The sequence below is a fragment of the Alosa pseudoharengus genome, unplaced genomic scaffold, assembly GCF_046254945.1.
Source record: "Alosa pseudoharengus isolate Yale_2024_CS ecotype anadromous, Long Island Sound unplaced genomic scaffold, YU_APseudo_1.1 YU_APseudo_1.1_scf_1, whole genome shotgun sequence".
NCBI lineage: Eukaryota > Metazoa > Chordata > Actinopteri > Clupeiformes > Clupeidae > Alosa > Alosa pseudoharengus.
Genome location: NW_027468564.1, coordinates 28,203,506 through 28,227,437, shown reverse-complemented (window position 1 = coordinate 28,227,437; position 23,932 = coordinate 28,203,506). Strand labels below are relative to the sequence as shown.

At 40.9% G+C, this 23,932-nt stretch overlaps 1 protein-coding gene across 1 annotated transcript in view; it reads left to right on the top strand.

Annotated features, from left to right (window-relative positions):
- Positions 1-23,932, top strand: part of LOC143118071 (complement C3-like) — a 182,495-nt gene that overhangs the window by 40,389 nt on the left and 118,174 nt on the right. Inside the window, exons 20-22 of the mRNA XM_076279307.1 lie at positions 86-344; positions 10,869-11,042; positions 13,214-13,405. Of these exons, the coding sequence (XP_076135422.1) occupies positions 86-344; positions 10,869-11,042; positions 13,214-13,405 (625 nt within the window). The remainder of the gene's footprint in view (positions 1-85; positions 345-10,868; positions 11,043-13,213; positions 13,406-23,932) is intronic.

Below are 23,932 nucleotides of genomic sequence, written 5' to 3'. Positions count from 1 at the left end.
ATGACTGTGCGGACGCCGGTTGAGGTGTTGATAGCCCCGACCGGGGGTTGGCCTGTTCCCACCTTATTCTCTTTACTTCTTTCAGCACCTCCGCGCAGGTTCCTTCCAGTGTGATTCCCTTCACCATTAGTGGGGCCTGCACCGCCAGGTGCACTGTTGGGGCCTGTGATCCGTACACTGGTGCTTGTATTGCCAGGGCCCGTGGGTCCCTTTCCTCCAGGCGCCGGATTATTTCCCGCACGTTGTCCTCCTCTCGCGGCACCTCCGGGTACAGCTTATCCTTTTCCCTGTATGGGGGAGGACGCGGCTCCTCCATGGGCGGAGCTCCTGGCTCTGCTGCTTGGGTCAGGGTGTCTGGCTCTCTCTTTGTGGGCTGTAATTGGGGGCACTTTTCTGTAATGGGCGTTGCGGGCGGCGTGTCATTCTGGTCCGCCCTCTGCCTTCTCTTCCTCTCAGATATTTTAGCGAAGGCCTCCAGAGTGTTCAATTCCTACTCTCTTTTTTCCTGCCTCCGTGTGCCTTTGTCATAGCCCTTGTAGTTCATGATCTTTTCCCTCATTTGAGCAATTATTGTTGGGTTGAGTGACCCTTCTTTTGGCCATGCTGTGTGGTCTCCTTTGTATCTTAGGAACCATTTATGGTTGATGCTCTTTACGTCTTTCTCAGCAATGGCATTCTCCTTTACTACTTCCTCCAGGGGTGTCATTATTCTAGTTGCCATTTTCTTTAGAGGTCGTCGTCTTCGGTGAAATGGAGATCACTGCCGTAGTCCAGTTCGTCTCTGTCCTCCCGGTCTGTGCAGAACATGCGATAGTCCTTCTTGTATCGCCTTTCCCTCTCCCTTTTGCACCTGTTCTGGTCTTTTTCTTCCCAGTCCAGCCGTAGGTCGCTCACTAAGTACAGTATAGAATTCTGCACGTCGTCCCACTCCTTGAAGACAGTATTTAGCTTGCCTCTTCTTTCTTCAAATGTTCTTCCTTTATCGTTCACTGCGCTCACGCTCCACCCGTTACTCCCGTGCTCGGAGATCCTTATTGTCCACTTTTCTTTTACTTTCAGGTCACCCGATGTAGCTCCTCCTTCACTTCCGGCTGCTTGGGGCTGTGGTTCCTCCTGCTTCCTCACTGGCAGGCTATTAGGGGTTAGTTCCCCCAACAAAGAAAGCGTTGCCTTTAAGTCTATGTCGACTCGATACTTGCACCTATACGGGAATTTGCACTCAAAGGGGACTTCACCCACGTATCCTACGTATTCTTGGCCTTTTCCGTCTCTGACGCTTATCTCCCAGTCGTATTCGTCGTATTCAGCGATATCTATGGCCCAGAGCACGTTCTGCTGTCCCTGTTCCATACACTTCTTAGAATCTCTTCTGTACTTATCCAAGGAGCTCCTGAGTCTCTGCTAGTCTGATGTGTCACTTTCCTTTTAGATGTCAGCGTCTTCGGTGAAATGGTAGACTTTATTGCCCCAGATAGACTTGAAGTAGTCTTCTTCAAACTCCCGGTCTTCTTCTTCCCTTTGGCTGAACTTGAGGGAGTCCTCTCTGTCTTGCCTCTCTCTCTCCCTTTGGCACCTATTCTGGTCCTTCTCTTCCCAGTCCAGTCGGAGGTCACTTATCGTATATAGTATAGTGTCCCTTACCTCTCCCCAATCTTCAAGGACAGTATTTAATTCAGCTCTTCCTCCTTCGAGCACCTCTCCTTTATCGTTTGTGGCGCTCACGCTCCACCCTCTATTTCCGCTTTCAGCGACCCTTATTGTCCACGTCTCTTTTATTTCTGAGCTGCCGGATGTGGCTCCCTCTTCGCTCCCGGCTGCTTGGGGCTGTGCTCCCTCTGGTTCTTTCTGCGGCAGGGTGAAAGGGGTCAGTTCATAACCAGGGGAAGTGCTGCCTCCTCGTCTATTTCGTCCCGATTTCTGCACCTGAAAGGAAATCTGCACCCAAAGGGGAACCGCCCTACGTACCCCACTTGTTCCTGACCCTCTCGGTCTCGGATGCTTATTTTCCAATCGTGTTCACCGTACTCAGTGATATCTATGGTCCAGATCACGTTTTGTTGTTGATGTTCCATATACTTTCAAAGCTTCTCCTGGACCTGCCTAATGGGTTTCTGAGCTTTGTTAATCTGATTTATCGCTATCGTCACTCCTTGTGTCCATAGGCGTCCCTAATTCTAACGGGTAAGCTCTCCCTATCAGGTATTCTACTTTCTCTAGCAGCTCCGTGTAACTGTGGCACTGATATGCTCCACTCACTAGACCCTCTCTGTTCTTTCCCAATATATACCACTTGTTATCTTGTTGTCGAGTGAAAATGACGTGCCACTTATATTCCAAGTTCATTCGCTATTGGTGGGCGTTATTCTTTTAGTTTTTACTAGACCCTTACTTTTATTTTATTATTGTGACTGTCCTCCTTATTTTATCAATGTTATTTTATCAGCCGGAACTTTGAGTCCTTATCTCTCTTTTCAATAATATCTCTTCACTCAAAATTACCTTTTAACCTTTTATTTTATTTTCACAAAGTACATTTATTGGCTCTATTTCCTCTTTTGTTTATTGAAGCAAGTACAACACTTTTCACTTTAAGCAAGATCAGCAGATTAGAAGTTTTTAGCTAAGCAGTTATTGTGGAGTTTATTCAGCTTAAGCAGTTGCTATAGAGGCCTTGCAGTAGTACCTCCCCTCTTCACTAGCTTTCTATCTATACCTTCTCCTTCTTGCAGCTGGGGAGTCCCTCTCAAACTTGCGCTTCCTGCCCTCAGGTGGGGCAAAGAGCTGGTCAACCACTGGCCTTGTGTTCACCCCCACAAACTTTCCTACCTGCTCTATCACTGTCTGCAGTGCCATGCCAGTGCAGCGCTATGCTGGTGCCTAGTCTTGAGTGGGTTCCTCCGTATTTGTCAAGGTGGTCAACATGAACTGAATATTTATCCCTAGTGTTCCCTCCCTTGTTCCAGAACACTGACACTGATAAAGACTCTCTCATAAAATTGGCCAGCCTACCTCTATCTCGGCCAACTATCTCTCTTAGCTCCTGTTCTATGTCCTGCACTGGCTGGGGCTCAGTCGGGCCGTGAACCTCCTCCTGCTGGGGCACAGTTGGACTGTAGCTTGAGCTATACCGGGGGCTGGTTGGGCTATAGCTTGTAGAGGGCGGTGGGCTATATCGGTATATGGTTGGGCTGTTAACTATACGGAATGGACTATGAATTAGCTGGTGGGATACGGTGTTACCTGGATAGGGAGTTGGAGCTCTCACTAGACCCCCTAGACCCCCTTGACCTGACTCCTGGCGCCCCTCTTCCTCGGACCCTAAGCTGCTGTAGCCTGTCTCTGGTGGGGCACTGGCTTCCCCCTGTCCACTGTCTGCCTCTGTCCCTCCCACACTACTGTTTGGAGTAAACTCCTCTGAGGAGTTTGTGTCGGGCTCTCCCTCACCTGACTCGTCGGAAACTTCAAGGCGGTAAAGGATTTCTCCTAGGGTCTCTGGCCTAGGGTCTCTCACAATCCTAAGCTTGGGCACCGCTACTCCAACAGGGGGCTCGGGGGGGGCTTCTGCAAAAACCTCCAACAACTGCAACACTCTTCTTATGTTCAGACTATGGTTGTCGTGCAACCTTCTTATGAATATGCCAGCAGCGACTTCGATTATGTGAGTCTGACGTCCGTCTGTCAGTGTGGCGATCCTCCTTCCCCCGCCGAACTCCTCTACCTCAAATGTGTATGTGTACTTGTCTTGCATCTATTGTGGGCCCATGCCCAGGCAACAAAACAAAACACAACGGCGCACACTCAGCTTTTACAGAAACAACAACAGATTATAATAAAATAGATTTTGTTCATTACCCTTTACTCAGGACAGTTTCACACGTTTAACTCACAGCTAATATTGCAGTTTACCTATTTAACCCGTTCTTCTCTCTGAAACACACATATATTTTAGGGCAGCCCGTGCTCCCTTCACACAAAATACTATTTTAGTTTTCTCCTTGAAAACTAGATTTCCTCCTTGGAAATTAAAACACTATTTTTTAGCTTTCTCCTTGAAAACTAGATTTCCTCCTTGGAAATTATCACATGGCCATTTAACTCAGTTTTCTCCTTGAAAACTACTTTTAACCGGTTTTCACAATTACAAAACGCTTTTTTAAGATCAACAGTATAACCCAATCTCTGTCTTGTGTCTCCACTATCCTTTTGAGGATTCAGGTTAACACCCCTTCCCGGCCTACCCACCGACTCCCACAGTACAGCTCTCCCTAATAATAAGCAAAAGTGCCTACCTTTTCGGGCCCTGGAGAGCTGCACTGGAGAAGTCTGCTTCACCCGGGACGGAACTGCTTTCCTTGTTGAATCCTTTCAAATCTCGGTGGAACCTCCAGATCTGTCGTGGAAATTATCCACTTCCCAAAACCTCCAATCCAACTAGCACTCTGATGTCAAAGACCCGAAGGAGAACACCAAGACGAGAGATGCTGAAGACTGTTGATCCTTTATTCACCGTATTGCAGTGAGAATACAATCCAAACAGCGTCAGGACTGGACCATCAGGCAATAGAGTGATGAGTGGCAGCTGCTACCCCGATGAGATCTGATCTGAATGTGCCTGAGCTCTCTCTTTTATGCTCTCAGGGGCCTGAGAGGCGTTCCTATCACCAGGAACGTCATCAGGCCCCTTTTAGCCAATCAGAACGTTTTGGGACCTGAGATATTGGTGGAAACTCCTTCTCATACAAACATTAAAAAAATGTGTGTTGCTAGGCAGAATACATGTGACCAGGTTCTATGTGTAATCTGTTGCTAGGCAGGGTATGTTTTGATTTGGTTCTATGTGTCATTCCAACTTTGGTTTCACTTCCTCTCTCTGGAAGGTCCCTGCCTCTCCTCTTCTGCTAGCCCCTTCTATTTATGCCCTTCTGGTAAGCACCTTTCTCTCCCAGGCCCTGTCTTGCTTACTTCCACTCTTAGCCTTTGACAGTCCAGTCTCATGACTTCCAATAAATGTTGCATAATAGTTGCACAAACAATGTTCTCATAGTAAATGGAATGTTTCTTAATAAACCGATACACACACAAGTATTATTATTATTATGTCTAGATAAAATCACCACATATTCCACAAACAATGTTCTCATAGTAAATGGAATGTTTCTTAATAAACCGATACACACACAAGTATTATTATTATTATGTCTAGATAAAATCACCACAGCACCTAACCCCTCACTGCTCCCCGAGCGCCGCCGTTGTAGCAGGCAGCTCACTGCGCCGGGATTAGTGTGTGCTTCACCTCACTGTGTGTTCACTGTGTGCTGTTTGTGTTTCACTAATTCACCCTCACAGGATCAAAAATGTATATATACTTATATTACTTACTTATACTATACTTATACTTATACACTAACGCAAGTCGGAATCCCAGCAGACCATTACTCAACTCATTCTTTTAGGATTGATGCAGCCACCACTGTGGAAAATAACGGTCTGCCCTCAAAACTCTCGGCCTGTGGTCCTCCGACGCCTATCACTCATATCAGATCAAATCTCTGATTTGAGGAAAGAGCACCTTGCGCACTCCCATTGAATTTGCTCAGCGTGGTTCTGGCCATAGAGTCCTTCATCTTCAAACGCAATTTTTGGGGTGTATGGTTGAATCCTGCCTGACTCCTGCCTGCGCAGTCGACTCCGGCACGATTCCGCGAAGCCCTTCAGGACTATGGCCAGAGACCTTGCCAAACTTACTTAGACATTGGCGTCTAATTGTCGAAGTGGCGGCATTAACATTAATTTTCAGGCGTCCCACTACTGCAACATTTTTTTTTCATTGTTGGAGTAGCTGCACTTGACCTTTTTTCAAACGTCCTGTCATTCCGACATGAGGTCATTAACAGTGCCATAGCCAGGATTTTTCAACGGAGTGGACTTTTGCGAAGTAGGCCTAGGGTGGGTCTTTATTTTTTTTTGATTCCAATATGGGCAGTATAGCCTAGGCCTACAGTAATCGTCCCAACTTTAAACAACACACGGTTTCATCACAGCTCAGACGATTCATGGCAAAAAAAACAATAAAAGGCTACATTGATAAATGGCAGGGGCATCGACAGGATTGGATTCTATAATAGCCTACGCACAAGAACTTTAACCGAATGAAACCGAAAGGTTAGACTCGTCTTTAAGAGTGCGCCTCACGCACACCAGCTCCGTTGAACATCAATGTTCAATTCATATTTTTTGTGTTTAAGAGCTAAAACAAGTTGATTAGAGAGTCACATTTAAAATGTTGGGTAGTCTAAATTATAGCCTGTAGCGCGTGCATCTCAGAGGAAGAGATTTTGGAGAGAGACAGAGAGGATTTAACCTAGGTGATGATTATTTGTGTCTGGTGGTAATTAGACTTGAGTATAGATACCTACGAATTGTTTTGAATAAAAAAGATAAGACAACAAATGAAATGTGACAATACGTTACAGATTACATTTCTGGGCATGTATTCTGTATTCTGTAACGGAATACGTTTTGAAAGTAACCCTCCCAACACTGAACATGATAACATATGTTTATGACTATGGCATAGCTTTAGCTCCCCACCCAAGTAGGCTAAATTAGCTAAGTCACATGGTTAGCCTTGTTAGCAAAACTACTAGAAAACATTAGCTAAGTGCTAGCAAACATTAGAGCCATTCCAACTTTCACCCAGACAGCACACATACATCTACCCGATGTCGGTTTCAGATCAGCATGGAATCCTCCCATATAATGTCTCAGGGGTATCGGCCTGAAGTCGCTTCCATGTATGTTGGCTTTTGATCGTTCCTACTACCCAAAGCAGATCCCGCTATCTGTTTTTTTTACCCCAGCTTCTATGTATGTTGGCTTTTGATCGTTCTTACTACCCAAAGCAGATCCCGCTCTATCTGTTCTTTTTTTTTCGTGTGTAGCAGGCAGCCAGGCACGTTAGATCAGCCTCCTGAAGCAGCGATTTTCAGGTTGGTAAATTCACTCATGTAAATTGTCAGAAAATAGGCATTGTGTCAATTGTATGACTGTTTTTATATATTTGCCTGCTAGGCTAAGCCATAATTTAGTGTACATTACTTTATAAAGAGCTGTTTTGGGGTAATTAGAACTTGTTAGAACTGTTGTGAACTAATTCACATTAGCTAGTTGAGCTAACCCTGGAAAATATGTTAAACCTAGCTAGCAGCTATGGCGAAATGTTAACACTACAGCATCCATGATTACCGGTACAAGGACAGCAATATGCTTGGGTGTAAGAATAGCAAGGTATTATTTGACCATGAGACTTAACCCAGGAAAGGCTGTCGTTTTTGTATGGAGAGGAGTGGAAGTAGGCTATTAGCTAACGTTACTGTCTTGGCTGAGCTAACCTGCTGGTCGTGTCATCATAACGCCTTTGCACAGAGGAAATGCACAGATATATGCAAATGCATATGCAAAGCAAATGTAGGCTACGTTTCAGTCCCAAAATTCTCTAGTCACTTCCAGAGTTCGTGTTTTGGCCGGCGTTAGTGCACTAGCCAAGTAAACAGCATTAGCTCGCCTCCGCTTGATTGAAATATCAGCTGAGGTAACGCTAATGGGTTTGAAATCTCTTTCTCCGAGCTTGGTAGTGGTTCTCTGCATCTATGAAAATTCATTAACAGCAATCGGTAAGGGTAGACTTAAAAGATGAAAGTGTCGCGGTGAATTAATTGTTTTTAAAATATTTACATTCAACTTTTAAACGGTCTACTTTTAAACTATCTATCTATTAAACTAGCCGTCTATCAACAACTTTTAAACTATCTACATTCAACTTTTAAACAGTCTACTTGTAAACTATCTATCTATTAAACTAGCTGTCTATCAACAACTTTTAAACTATACATTTAACTTTTAAACGGTCTACTTTTAAACTATCAACTTTTATTAAGCTATGCAACCACCATATCTATCCTAGCATCACCGTAGTAAGCATCTCTGTATTATCTATTTTAACTATACATGATATTTTACTTAACAATTTTTGCATTTTCATGCACTGGTAATTCCTTGGAATTGCATTTCTAGTTCGTATTTTTGTTCTTCTAACGCAGCTAATGCATCTTCAACCATTTAACGTAGAAACTTCATTCAAACTATGTTACATAGGTCTTAATTAGGACATGTATTTTTCATTTTTGTAACTTTTATACTTTTTAAACTATTAATTAAAAATTATAAAAATTTCCCCATTGACTTAACATTGGCCTTTATGACATCACAGGAATTAGAATCTTGTGGCAGGTGGCAAGCATACAGTCTCATTGAGTCCCGAAGCCATGACGTAGCGTTGCCAAGGCAGCAATTTCACTGGATCTAAACAAATCAATCTACCATTAGAAATCAACATAGCGGTGGCTTTCTTAATATATTTCAATCATTTTACAATGTTTCTAAGACGTTAGTATATTTTTTTACACTGTAGGAATCACATACTACAACATATATTCATACCAACACGATCAAATTCGTGACTACAGAGTTTTATATTTAGCATGGGTTTCCTCCGTAAAAGAGACCTGCATGTAACTTCACAGCATGCGGTTAAAATCCTTAAATTCACGGATGTGTTTTGGCTTTATTTTTTTGGCAAAAAACGTCGCTCTTAACAGCCACCAGTCTTTGAGAAGACGTGAAATATCCACTGGAATTTTGTTTCTTTCTATTACACCTGCCAGGGAACCCGTGTTATGTGGCTAAGCTGCTGCCTAGCAGGTAAAACATGTTTAAATGGATATATTTATTTTTATTAGCTAGAAATGATGCCACTTGTCTACATTCAATGCTATTTATGCCACTTCGAAAGTTTGTTTAGATCCAGTGATTCTGCAGTCATGGAAACGCTACGTCACACTTCGGGACTCTATTCTCTTAAGACTACACATCCTATTCAACTGTTTTCTCTGTCCACAACTGTTTCAAAATAAAAGTCCTCACTACAATAATTACCTATTAAATAATTTAACAATTTAAACTATCCACCTATTTAACTGTTCAGTCAATCCAACTATATTAAACCTCATCTACCTAGCAAATAATTTAACCATTTAAACTATCCACCTATTTTACTGTTCAGTCATTCCAACTATTAAACCTCATCTACCTAGCAACCAATATAGCAACCACCTCAAGTACCCTAGCAATAGCCTAGCAACCACTTCCACAGTTACAACCTAGCAACCATTATAGCAACCAATGAGTTTAACCTAGCAAGACAGCCTAGCAACCACCTCATGTACCCTAGCAACGGCCTAGCAACCATGTCAAATACCCTAGCAACAGCCTAGCAACCACATCCACAGTTACAACCTAGCAACCAACATAGCAATGAATGAGTTTAACCTAGCAACCAGCATAGCAACCACCACAACTAACCTATCAACAGCCTAGCAACCACCTCACGTACCCTAGCAACAGTCTAGCATCCATGTCAAATACCCTAGCAACCACTTCCACAGTTACAACCTAGCAACCATTATAGCAACCAATGAGTTTAACCTAGAAACCAGCATGGCAACCACCACAACTAACCTAGCAACAGCCTAGCAACCACCTCATGTACCCTAGCAACAACATAGCAACCATGTCAAATACCCTAGCAACAGCCTAGCAACCAATATAACAACCAATGAGTTTAACCTAGCAACCAGCATAGCAACCACCACAACTAACCTAGCAACAGCCTATCAACCACTTAAAGAACCCTAGCAACAGCCTAGCAACCATGTCAAAGACCCAGGCAACAGCCTAGCAACCACCACAACTTCAACCTAGCAACCACCATAGCAACCAACAGGATTACCTAAGCAACCAGCATAGCAACCACTTAAATTTGGCATAACAACCAATATGTACCCTAGCAACACTATTGCAACTATATCTGCATTATTTGTTTTTACTCTGTATGATATTTTACATCATATTTTTTGCATTTTCATGCACTGTATTTCCTTCAGGAAATGCTTTTCTAGTTATTATTATAACCTTTTCTTTTTAACTTTTCAAGAGTGAATGCAACTCTAACCGCTACAGACATGTTGAAATAACCGTTGTGTAGGTCTGGAGTTGGACAAGAGAGTTATTTTTTAAAAAGTTTAGACATTGAGAAATAGGGGATTCAAAATTTTAAAAAGCTATTTTTCCCCCATACAGTTGAAAGGCTGTGATGTCATAATGGCCTAAAGGCAGCTGCGCTTGTTAAGCTCCCAGAGTAGTTCCCGGGCTAATCAGAACACTGGCACAGGTGTCACCTGTGAAGTCAACTGTCTCAGCTTCTAATGCATACAATCTGGTGCTCCCTAAAACTACACATCCTGTTTAAGTGTTTCCCGTGTGTCAAAATAAAAGTCACAGCCATATCTCATGCTTTGAGCATTATATCTCCAGAACAGCTTGACACATATGCTTCAAATTTGGTACAAGTGTTTGTATGGACTCAAAGATGAAGTGAGTTGATGTTGGAGGTCAAAGGTCAAGTCCATGAATACTCTGAGTGCGATATCTCAAGAATGCCTTGACATACATGCCTTAAATTTGGTATGAGTGTTTGTTTGGACTTTAAAGATGAGGAGAATTGATGTTGGAGGTCAAAGGTCAAATGTCAAGGTCAAAAACACCTTGAGTGTTATATCTCAAGAATGCCTTGACACACAAGGTTTTTTGGTACGAGGGTTTGTATGAACTCAAAGATTAAGTGATTCAATGTTTTTTTTTTTTTATCAGGAATCTCCCTACCAACATTAAGCCAGCAGCTTTCCATCCACTATTGTAATTCCTCTGGCATTACATTTCTAGTTCTAACTTTATTCTTTTCCCCTGAGGTAAAACATCTAAATTATCAAACAAGCCACACGATTAGTGCCTACGAAACAGACTCTGACAACTACCTACACGTTGATGTCGGAGCAACAAATTTGGCCGTTGGTGATTCATTCAAAGTCAACTTCAACCTGGCTGGAAAGGATAGCAACCAGAACCAAGAGTTAACCTATCTGGTATGTGTTTATTGGCTACATTGCACTGGTTATAAAAACTAAAGTAAAAAAAAACTAAAAAAAAAAATGTTCTTATTTTTACTTTTTATATTGTTTACTTGAATGTTATGTTTGTCTGTGGACCAAATTGGTAAAATATGTCTTGTCTCCACCGTGGGATAGAGGGAAACATAATTTCGATCTCTTTGTATGTCTTGACATGTTAAGAAATTGACAAAGCAGACTTTGACTTTGTTCGATTCCCCCAGAGACGCCATATTTGTTTTTTGTATGTCTGTGTAAGGGGCACTTATTATAATGTAGAGTGAAGTGCTGCCTTTCTAAGTAACTTTTCACAAGAGGAGTAGACAAATGAAAGTACCAAAATAGTTTACCCAGAACATATAGCCGGCATTTATTAAACATCAAATATCAAACAGTATGACCTTGTTTCTCTTTTCTGTCCGTTTAGTTGTGAAAATCAGTATTTCTATTGTTTTCAACATTTTCACACAAGTTGAGAAAAATATCAAATAAAATGACCTCAGAGCTCTGATAAAATAACCCCAAAATAATAAAGCAAAGTCTATCTACCCGGGTAGTATTTTTTTTTTTGGTGAGATGGTGAGATCTTGCGCTTATCTGCATAATGAAATGAAGAAATGGTGAGTAGAAGCAGTTTGTGTCGCTTGCAAGATGATCATTCGCGCCCTCTGCTCTTCTGCCTCCCGTATCCAATGGCGAATTTGTCCAATGGAACTCTCTCTCAAATTATGCATCCAAACAAAAAAAACAACCTGCATAGCAGGGCAACAATTTGATTCAATTTCTCTCGGTGCATTTGACCAGATCTGGAAATATAACTCATATTCATGAACTGTAGTAGCTTATTCTTATTTTTAATCTATACATTCACTAGCCTACATACATGAAACTTTAGCACTAGCATAACTGTTACCACGTACCTTAGTAACATGGCTTCAACATAGCATGCATTAAACAAATGAGTTACAGCAAAATAGAACTTTTACATGCTTAACTCATTAAACACATCTATCACGCCATGTATGCTAGTAACATAAATGACGAACATGTGTAAAACACTCACCGGAGAAAACTCATACAAGTAAACTCCTTGTCATAATTTCGACCCTTCACTGTTATTCCTTCCTTAGAAGTAGGTTTGGTGGGAAAAACCCTTTTAACTAGCTCTTCAATGTTATTTTTTACTTTTCTTCTCAGTGTAGAAAATCTAAATATGGCTTCAGCTCACTATCGTTCTGTTGTCGTTCTGCTGTTTGCGATTTCTCTCTTCTTCTCTAAGAATCAGTGTAGCAGTTTCCCCTCTATGCAGCGCCACCACTGCCACCTACTGGACAAATACGGTGTGCAGGGAAAACATAACTAAAAGTAATCAAGAAATTAGATATTAAACTAGAATAATGTAATCCTATTAGTAGGCTATTTTTGAGTGGGTTACATCTGCAATACACGTTCAATATGTTGATTATATTTAATTTATAATGGTGTCATGACAGCCAATTGTTCAGGCTCATCACTTCATAAACCTAGAAGATAAGTCAGGCCAAACACAGTTATCAAGTTGTCATGACAATATCATGCCATGGAAAGTATTCATGACACAATTATAATGCTGTCATGACAATCAATTATTCCGGCCCACCACTTCACAAACCTAGAAGATGAGTCAGGCCAAACACAGTTATATGTCAATTTTGCATTTCTTTCTTGGCTAATGTCAAGTTGTCATGACAGAGACACCCTCAAATAAGAACATTGAGAAAATTGCCCCTCGGGGATAAATAAAGATTTTTGAATGGAAATTGAATTGAATTGAAATAATATCATCTTGGCTAATGTCAAGTTGTTATAATGATGACACCCTAACAATGTCAACTTGACATTCCAAAAACCGAATGATACATTATGACAACAGTCATAAACATTAATAATGTGTCATTAATGTGCATGACATGTGTCATGTCATTCTTATGACGGTTACATGTCACCCTTGTGTAGACCCCTTCAAATAAAGTGTTACCGATTATTGTATGATTATTAGGTTTCATAGGTGTGTTTGTATGTGTGTCTTTGTTTCTCTGTATGTGTATCTGAATATGTGTGTGTTTGTGTGCGTATGTATGTGTGTATGTGTGTGTGTGATGTGACAGATCCTGAACAAAGGGCAACTTGTGCAAGCTGAGAGGTTCAAGAGACAGGGCCAGTCTGTAGTGACGATGTCCTTACCAGTGACCAAGGACATGGTCCCCTCCTTCCGTATTGTGGCGTACTACCATGTGGGCTCATCTGAAGTGGTGTCCGACTCAGTCTGGGTGGACGTGAAGGATACCTGCATGGGAACGGTAAATATCTTTTTTATCCTTTTTATGTTTTATCATATTTATTATTTTAGCAGCCGATGGGCTGTATTTTTCACACCAGCGCATGGCGTAAAACTTGTTTTCCACCAGCGCAAAGTTTAATTCGGTATTTTGCACGTTTATTTTTTAAACAATGCGCCAAGGGGTGTGGCAATTAACAACCTAGGGAGAGGCCTAGTGCATTGTCTAAAAATCACTATTGTACACCTGGTCAGAAGTCTATGGCGAGTTGTTCATATGTTATTTTAAGAGCGCATTGTCAACAGTCATATTGGCAGGTGCACACACCATCCTTCTATCATTCATGAACGCACACCAGCGCACATCCATGCAAAACATTACAAATTGCACGATTACAATGGGAATAATTAGAATAAAGATATTACGAAATACTGTACATCTCATGATGAGTAGTTATTTACCATCATTTGCAAATTGGTAATGACGGTTAAAAGTGATTAGGGGAGAGGCGAGAGACACGTATGGAGCACAGCTGAAGACGCACTGTCACGAGATATAAGCAACTCCTCTGCAGGATAAATGTTGTTTTATTCAATCATTTGAGCAATATTAGGGTAAGCGTTGCTTTTCCAGCCTATGTTTTTGATAGTAACCCATTGTCAGTCAATAGTGAAAGTAATTGCATATAACTGTCTTGTCGTTGACTGACACCTTGGTGAAGTTAATTTCACTTTGCCAATGAGTTCAAATAATAGACGAGTGCAAATGTGTGAAGGCTATGCTATGTTTTAGTAAAGCATGGTTTAAGAATGACTATTCCATACGGTCTCGAAAGCAGCCTCCTTCAAATGCGCCATTGAATGCCAAAATACCGATGCATTTATTTGACATATCGCGCTTTGCGCCGTTAAAGGGAATGACGGATGTCATTCTCATTGGTTTAAATGATGTTACGCCCCAAACACACCCATATGACTGATTAAAAAACCTAGGAACACCTTGTTGCACCATGCGCTCCACGTTTGATAACGAAACCCCTCCCATTGTGAACTGGACATCCTACTAAATTTGAATAGACTTTTGACGAGTGACAATGCACTTTAGAATGTCATGATAGGGCCCATTGTTGTTGATATCAATTTTGAAACGCTGTTGAAACAGTTTTGTTGAAACTATTTTTATAGAATAATGTGGTTTTCGGGTATTGAACCCAGGATCTTCATGTTAACAGTTGAACAACTGTCACTTTTATCCTATCCTGAATTCTGCCTTTTTAGCTGGGCAGATAATAGAACCATTGTGCAAATAGTGATACAAGCACGGCCATTATTTCAAGATGGCGGCCAAAACTTAACTCGACTGAATGGCTTTTCTCATAGAAATCTGTATACTGGCTCAATTTCACCAAGGGTAACAGACAGAAGAGCATCCAAGGGTTCCAACAGCGCCTCATTTTTGAAAATTGGGCATACGAGTCAAAAGTTAAGCTACAATGGGCATCGCTTTCAAATGCATCACCGCAAAAACATCTGCAGACTCCGGCCCTCACTGTCAGACACTGTTGCGGAGACTCTGACACATGCCTTCATCACCTCCCATCTGGACTACTGTAACGGTGTCCTTTATGGTATTCCAACCAAAGCACTGGACAAGCTACAGCGTGTCCAAAACTCGGCTGCCAGGATCCTCACACACACAAAGTGATGGCAACACATTACCCCCACACTCAAGCAGCTTCACTGGCTCCCACCTACAAAATCTTACTCCTTACATACAAATCCCTCAATGCTCTTGCTCCCCAGTACCTCTCTGATCTCATCCAGCATCACTCCCAGCCAAGGTCCCTGAGGTCCAGGCTACGGACTTTTGGTGACAGAGCCTTCTGTGTTGCTGCCCCCACCCTTTGGAACAGTCTACCTCTCCATATCCGCCAAGCCCCCACACTGGCTACGTTCAAAAAGCACCTAAAATCACATTTATTCACTGAGGCCTATGGTCCTTAACCACCCTGCCCCCCAACCCCACTTCTACCCCCTCCTCTCTTCTCCCTCTATTCCCCTGCCCTACCTCCTTTTGTAAAGCGACCTTGGGTTACTTGAAAGGCCCTATATAAAACCAAGTTATTATTATTATTATTATTATTATTATTATAAATGACCACTTCAGTCGCCGATTACGAGGCGTGAAGCTGCGTGAAGCTTTAGTACCACTTTCAGCCACTGCGTCGCTCTGCCACTGTACATCGCTCTGCCTGCCGCCCCATCTGAAAAAGCAGGAGGATAAACATAATTGTTGCCGAGAGTAATCCCAGCCTACGAATTCAATAACAAAATAAATCATGCATAATTAAACATTACCTCAATTTAGGCTACTTGGGTATGGCTTAAGGCTTGACTACACGGTGGTAACGAAAATCGAAATTTGCTGTCTACATTATTGTCAGTGTTGGGGGTAACGCAACTACGCAAATCAAAACAGTGGTGTGATAATTGAGCCAGTAGAGAAATAACTGTTCAGAATTAATCTGTAGCCTTGGGTAGGCTTCTGCGATGTTTTTAACAGGCTACGCAATAGAGGCTTAGACAACTATGACCCACGTTTTGGTTTCGTAAATCAATTTGCCCTACTTCTTGACTTGCAATGTAGTCAATTGACTGCTTGACATGTCATTTTTATTTTTCTGTACAATAAACAAATACATCTGCTTTATGCCGCAGAATTACATTCATATTTGGCTGACTTCTGCAGACGCGCAAAAAAACACTGCCACTTCTCTCCACATATTCCACTGATCACACATCAGACATCACTTAACGCACTGCGCCACAGAATTGACGGCGTGGGTGAATAGGGGATAAATAACAATAGAGTACACAACTGTTTCACCAGCACATTTAAATGACTTGACTAAAACCGTGCATAACTGGAGGTACACCTGTTATCTGAGCAGTCTGTATGTCCTCATTTTGCAAATGCGAGGATGATATGAGTCTGTTGCATTTCGTTAGATGTCTTAGACTTCTATTTTTAATAGGGTAGACTACCGTCGGAGATGCTGACTTGCAAAGGCCTCGGGATAACATGTTATCTCCACTATCATCAGTCAATGCCCCCTTGATCAAAGTGGGGAATGAAAGAAAAAGTTTGAGAACCACTGGCTTAACAAGTTACCTGCAGTCCAGAACACACAGAATATTGCAACAGAAAGTTGCCTTTATAATCAACTAGGCCTACTATTTGTTCCAACAGCATTCAAACAAAGCCTTTATAAAAGTGAAAAAAAAATATTCCATAAGAAGTAAAATAAAATACTGTTACTGTAGTAACTGTATCCCAAGCTTCAGCTCCCCACGTCTGTGACAGGCAGACGTGACACCGCTAAATTCTCAGCTTGTTTATACCCCACAATGAACGCGTAAGACCGCTAGGCCCATCACTGTGGGGTGCGGAGCCTACTCTCTGGGATTTAAGTCAAGCAATATAACCATACAAATGTTTAAAAATTAGTCATTTCGGCTTTGTCTGAACTGGCCATTGTAGGCTACGTAAAAAATAAACAAGTATGCCTATCCCCTATCCAATGATATCGGCAAATGTTTGTTTTCCACATTTCACTTCACCTTTCACCTTAGACAATGAATAGCTCATTACACTTATGTTACTGTTGAACGTAGGCCTAACTGGTATCATTACAAACATTATTCTGTGTCCTAAAAACTGGCATTTTATGGCATTGTGTCATGTAAGGTCGTTGCAAAATCTAGAGAAATGTGTGAGGTGGTCAGCGGGGGACAATTAAGACACACATTGGATTGTGTTATTACTTGAACGTTCCACACTATCCACAGCTGTGGTATCGGGGGAAGGAGGATTACTGTTAGCGCAGGTAAGTAGGTTAAATAACAGACCCGTCACAATGTGCGGTATGATGATTTTTTACGAGCAAGATGTTTTTGGTGCCCTACGCGCACTGCATGTTCTTAAATAAAGATCATCAGTAGCCTAATATTCAACCATTATTTTGTGTAAATGTAAATCTGTAAATTGCTCAGCCCCAGAGTATCCCTCCAACATGGCAATTATATTGCTAGATTCAGGACAGTCTGCCCTACACACAAATGAAATGCATGTAGAGCTATGAGCTTGCTGTGTTGAGATACATGTCAAAATATAAGACTTTTTATAATACGCTTTTTGTATTTTAATTCTTTAAAAATCTAAATAAAATGCTAGTACTAATACATGAAATGATGGCAGATCTGGATAGCCTAGACTCTGCTAAAACAAAACAATATATAATATGTGTGTGTGGCACTTACAATGACCAGAATAAATCCTTATGAATAAAGGTAGTGAAAATGCCCTAAAAACAGCTTAGGGTTCTAAGGGTTAAAGTGTTCGCCTTTGTAGTTTGGTTTCGTGATAGACTATGATAAACGGCTTATGGCCAAATATGTGACTCAGCTAATGTTATAGGCTATAAAATATAAATATAAACCCGGAAAAAGTTGACAGGTAGGCTGTTTCAGTCCCGGTGATTATTTATGAAATTGTGCAAACGACAGCCTTTTCAAGGCATTTTAAGGAAGGAGTGGTAGCATGCAAGCTCCCAAATTGACCCAGTAGCCTACAGAAGGCATCAATAAATTGAAGGGGAGGGTCATGCGTTTTTTCATAATCACTTTGGAGGGTCATAGAAAAATGTCTTGCTGGCGAGGGAGGGTCACGTCTTTTTGGACTAATGCTCCCAAAACTCCTCCGGTAGCCCCTTAAATAAATAACGAACAGTCCCTAGTGAAGTAAACTTCAACCATCAAAAATCGTTTATCGCCTGTAACTCCGTGATAACAGGACGTAACAGGAAGGCATTTGGCTGAGCAACGGAGATTAATATGCTCTATATTTTGTCCAAATGATGTCTATCATCGTTGCACTCGGAGAAAACCAGAATGTTTAATTTGTCCTGCGTTTCTTCTACGGCTGCAAACGGGATTCACTCGCAGTTAACCAAATATTTCTTTATTAAGGCAGGGCAGGCATATTTCTGGCTATTAAATTATTTTCTAAACATGTCTGCTAAAGTCTGTAGTGAAGTCTGTGTAGGGTTTTCCAGGCTCCATTTCTTTTTACGAGACACCCTGCTCACTTGAGACAAAGCTCAAAGCTGATAAACGTCCTGGAACTCATGTGCATGTAAATGAGTGTGTGCATGTGTGAGTTTGCTTTTGTGTATAAAAATGTGTGTGTGTGTGTGTGTGTGTGTGTGTGTGTGTGTGTGTGTGTGTGTGTGTGGGCGCGCGCGTGCATGAACTGTACTGTATGTGTCCAAATCACAAATGAGTGGGTATGGGCTAGGTTGATGCAGGCTCTTGAGACTAATATACCATAAGCATTTTATCATCTTGGGTGCAACAGTTCAGGTAGGGCCTGAATTTCCCCTTGGGGATCAATAAAGTATTTATCTATCTATCTATCTATCTATCTGCCGGTTGTTTGGGTTGTTGCAGCGTCGTTGCAGCGTCACTGGAAAAATACAAATTAAAGTTGCGTGATACAGCGTGATCCCGCGCGCGGACCGCGAGGGAAGCTGGCCAAGTCGAAGCACTGCCCACTGTACATGCATTAACACAACATCCAAAAGGCCAAAAGACATGTTTGCTGAATGCAGTGCCCCCTAGGGCACAAAATTGTATGTGGGCAATTCCATGCAAAGGTCATCCTTACCATGTAAAAGAAAAGTTGTGCACACATTAATATAACTATAGTTAAAATGTTCATTTAGGTCTATATTTTATTGTTAGTAACTGATCTGATTGAATTTCATGGATAATTACACTCTTTTTACATCATAAATATGGTGTGCAACCATACAGCAACAACAGTTTTCACATGGCAATATTATACATATTTAAAAAGGGGATAAATGGACTCAATGGAGACTTTATTTTACCTCAAAGCTGATAAACGTCCTGGAACTCATGTGCATGTAAATGAGTGTGTGCATGTGTGAGTTTGCTTTTGTGTATAAAAATGTGTGTGTGTGTGTGTGTGTGTGTGTGTGTGTGGGCGCGCGCGTGCATGAACTGTACTGTATGTGTCCAAATCACAAATGAGTGGGTATGGGCTAGGTTGATGCGGGCTCTTGAGACTAATATACCATAAGCATTTTATCATCTTGGGTGCAACAGTTCAGGTAGGGCTAGTTATTTAGCCTAGTGCAGTGGAGGAGTGGCCAACAAATGTCATGTTCCCTCCCTGCTGTTTCAGTAACCCGGAATCATTGACCAAAATTGATGACGGTAAATAAAAATATATATATATCTTTTTTATATTTTCAATGACTTGTCCTGATTCTTCCTGTGGATCTTAATGGGCACTGAGGAAGCAATAATTTCATTGCTAGTTTTTTATAATTACTATTTCAATTGTTTCATATCAAAATTCACTACTTATGTATGTGTTTTATGTAGTTTGTGGAGTGGTTCAGACACGTCACATCCATAACATGAAATTGTCACATCCATAACGGCAGTTTTTCCAACATAATGCATTACGAAAATAACACATAGTTTAAAAAACAGACTTTTTATGTTCCTTCAAGTCTCCTTCATGCTACATATATCACGGTTTTGGCAGTTTCCTTCAAAATTCACAGAGTTTGTAGAAAACATGTAATCTCTCATAAAAGTGTGTCTATTTCATGTCACATCCATGACGCTGATAAAATGCCTTGTATTCTTAGGATGTAAATGATTATATAAAATTTGAGGATTTGTCAGTATTCAAAGGACACATTAAAAGCCAACAACTCCCATAATCCCCTGCCTTTCACTCCTCTTTGCTGCTCTACCAAGCCACTCCCCCAGGAAGCCTAACTGAACTACAAGTGCAGGGACTCATTAATAAAGGCATTAATAAGGATTCTAAAATTAAAACAATCATTGTTTTATGTTACACTCAATCTTGTGGCCATATATTGAAGGTCCTGTTCTTCACATGGACATTTTCAAAAACCGCTATTTTGCAAACATTACCAGCACATTAGGCTACTTGTTTGCACGAAAATCACACATTTTACTCATTTCCATGCCAGATGTCTCGCGAATTGACGGCACAGGCTAGCATATCCAACATTTATGGGCTGTTTGTGCCCGTCACTCCCCCTCGCCCTTGTGTGTGTGTGTGTGTGTGTGTGTGTGTGTGTGTGTGTGTGTGTGTGAGCCACCTGCTAGGTACTGTAGGCCTACGGACACTCGGGCAGCCCTGGCCACAAAGGAACGTAATTTACAGACATCGTACAACACCGACAGCTGCTACTATTTTGTCACTATAGGCCCTACTATCTGCCCTCTGTCAAATAAAGTCGCATTTTCAGCTCTGAATGAAACTGTTCAGGAGTTATTGAAGCAGAAGTTGAACGTGGGTTGTTTCATGAAATAAATGAAACAGGCACGGGACATCGTACAAAACTGACAGCCAATATGTGACCAGCCGTATGAAAACTAGCCACATGTCTCAAGAGTTATTCTGAAAGTGTAGTTTCAAAGATGTGTCTCACTCATGGAGATTTGATAATATTTGAATAAGTTGTGGTCATTTGAATGTATACCCCTCTGAAAACCTTTTACTGAGAAAACTGGCCTGATAGATTTGGAAATTGTCACCTCACCTGAGTCAAAGGAAAGACAATTGTGCTCATTTGCATCTTATTGAGATAAGCCCTCCTCTACAGATGTCACACTGTGACATCTGGTGTCTGTAGCCCTTCCCCCTACATGTGTCACATCATCTGTAAACTATTATTAAATGCTGTATTCTTTACTGTATTCTTAACACACAGTTAAAAATGGTTTGTTCATAGTAAACATGCTATATTTTGAATTGACTGTTGTAATACTACTGGGCAGAGGTGAATAAGGAGCTGGGTTGGCATGCAGTAACCCCAAGTTGGGTATTCAAGCCCCGGCGTCCACCAATGTGGCCTTGCTCTTTAATTTCATTGACATGTGTAAGTCTCTTTGGGTAAAAAATGTCTGCTAAATGAATATGCAGATGTAAACTTTATAATTCATTTGTAAATGTGTTGCAAGGCATAAAACGTCCTCACTTTAGATTAGCTCACAAAATATAATTAACTAACCACTTGTAACTCCTGAGTTAATCATGAATTATAGTATTAGGAAGTGGTTTATAAAATATGTATCCTCACCCTAACTAATCATTAGTGCATGTGTATGTCAACTGTTAAATAATGGAAATATTACTTCATCAAAAACATATTATTGCATCATTTATTAAGTATTAACAATACTGTTTAAACATATTTTAGATATAAGCTTATTTACTATGAACAAACCATTTATAACTGTGAACAAATGCTTAACTAATGATAAATTATGTATTCAAGAAATTACTAATGATGAACAAAACATTCACTAATAAGTAACAAGGGCTTAATAAATGATGAATTGTGTGTAGTTATTATAAAGTGTTACCAATAAATGTTCTTCCTTAAAATACAGGGGGCATAAGTACACATACCCCTATGTTAATTCCCATATTCCCAGTTATTTCATGCTTAAAGTTCAAAGGTTAAGTGCATGGATGTAACTCTAACTTTGACCCATTGGTGGCGCTAGAGTGCCTGTGGTACAGACATACAACTTGGTGAAATGAATCATGGCCTGTTCTGAATCAGCGTGCCAAAATAACACACATTTTTACTGGACGGACTGCCATAGACTTCCAGAGGAAAAGAATAACATTGAATTGAAATAACAAAGAATTGCATTTCTGCAACCGCTTTATTTATGCATTTTGGCTTATTGGATGTTGCGTTAATGCAACTTTTGATCCCTACGGAAGCTTATTGCTGCCACACTAAAATAAATAAAAAGGCTCAGTATTATGTAATTACGTGAAAAGTTTCTTGTTATAACAATATCTTTTTCAAGTTTTTAACAAGATATGTATCACGTTATTACATGATAATTATATTTTCACGTTATAACATGAAAATATCATGTTATTTCAAGATATTATTTTTTCACGTTTTTACAAGATATTTATCACGTTTTTACATGAAATTATCACGTTATTTCAAAATAACGAAACTAAACGAAACAAGGCCACGAGAGCTCATGGCTGGCATAAATGATAACTAGTCGTGTCTATGAACTTGCACCCTGACTGCTATTACAGTGCTGCTTGATGAGTGTTTGTTTTTGTGCATGTGTGTATGTGGTCAATTCCAAGCTGACTGAGGAGCAGCGAAGAGGGATGTGTGTGTATCGGCAGAGAGCTGCTGAAAAGGAGGCCGATAGAGAGGTTCTGTGCAGGATAGCCTGCTCACACCATAGACTGTATATATATGGCTCACACAGCCTGATAGTTCTGCTTTATCTTCTTATCAACACAATAAATAAAACTTTTGCTAACTTGACACAAGAGGGAGAAAGGGCTTTGATAAATATGCAAATCTTCACGCAATGTGGGTGAATGTAGACCGCTCTGGCTCGGTAGCCTGCATGTCAGGTCATCGCTGTCATTTGTAAGGCTGTGGGGAAGGGACACAGAAAGTGAGAAGTGAAGCGCTGCAGTCGCACAGTGCAGGCTGCTGGAGAGCACAGCAAAGAAAATATTCAAACAGCAATAGCATGCGCTTTTTGAGATCACACTACAGTAATCCGGCGCCACCGGGAATCCTCCCGACTCTCCCGATTGCCACTCCGCTAGCCTACTGCACACAGGTGCAGACTATTCTGGACAATACTTGGGTGTTCGCATACGCTATAGGCCTATAAATATTAGGGATGTCCCGATCCAGCTTTTTGCACTTCCGATCCGATACCGATATTGTAGCTTTTAGCATCGGCCGATACCGATACCGGCCGTTCCAAGCATGTATTAAAGATTAAAGATATTTACTTATTTTGTTGTTATACTCATGTTGAAAAGGGTTTTACTCTTAAGAACAACTAGCCAACTTAATTAGGTCAGTTTGAATAATCCACAGTGGTTGGTAATGAGAAGCTGACCTGTTTATTCTTAACAGGGTTAACCCTTAAAGGTGTAGGTTTTTGAACATTCTAAGTTCCGCAACAATTGAAGGTTCTAAAATTCTATGTTGAATTCAATGAACCCAGATATTCTTTAGAATGTTAATTTCCCAACATTCCCGTCACACCAGTGTGACGGTACTCCTTTAAGGGTTAAATAAACACAAATTAATAAATAGTCAATTAACCACACAAACTGAATTGGCATCAGTGCTCTGCTCTTGAACAACAAGAGTGTAAACCAAGGCTTAAAAAGACATCAGTGCAAACAATATTGTAAACTGTATAAAAAAAGCAAAACACACAGAAAATAAATAGTAAATTAACCACACAAACTGAATTGGCATCAGTGCTCTGCTCAAGAGTGTAAACCAAGGCTTAAAAAAGCCATCAGTGTAAACAATATTGTAAACAATATAAAATTATATATAAAAGCAACACACACAAAACCTGAGCAGAAAATAGTCAAATTACCACACACACTGAATTG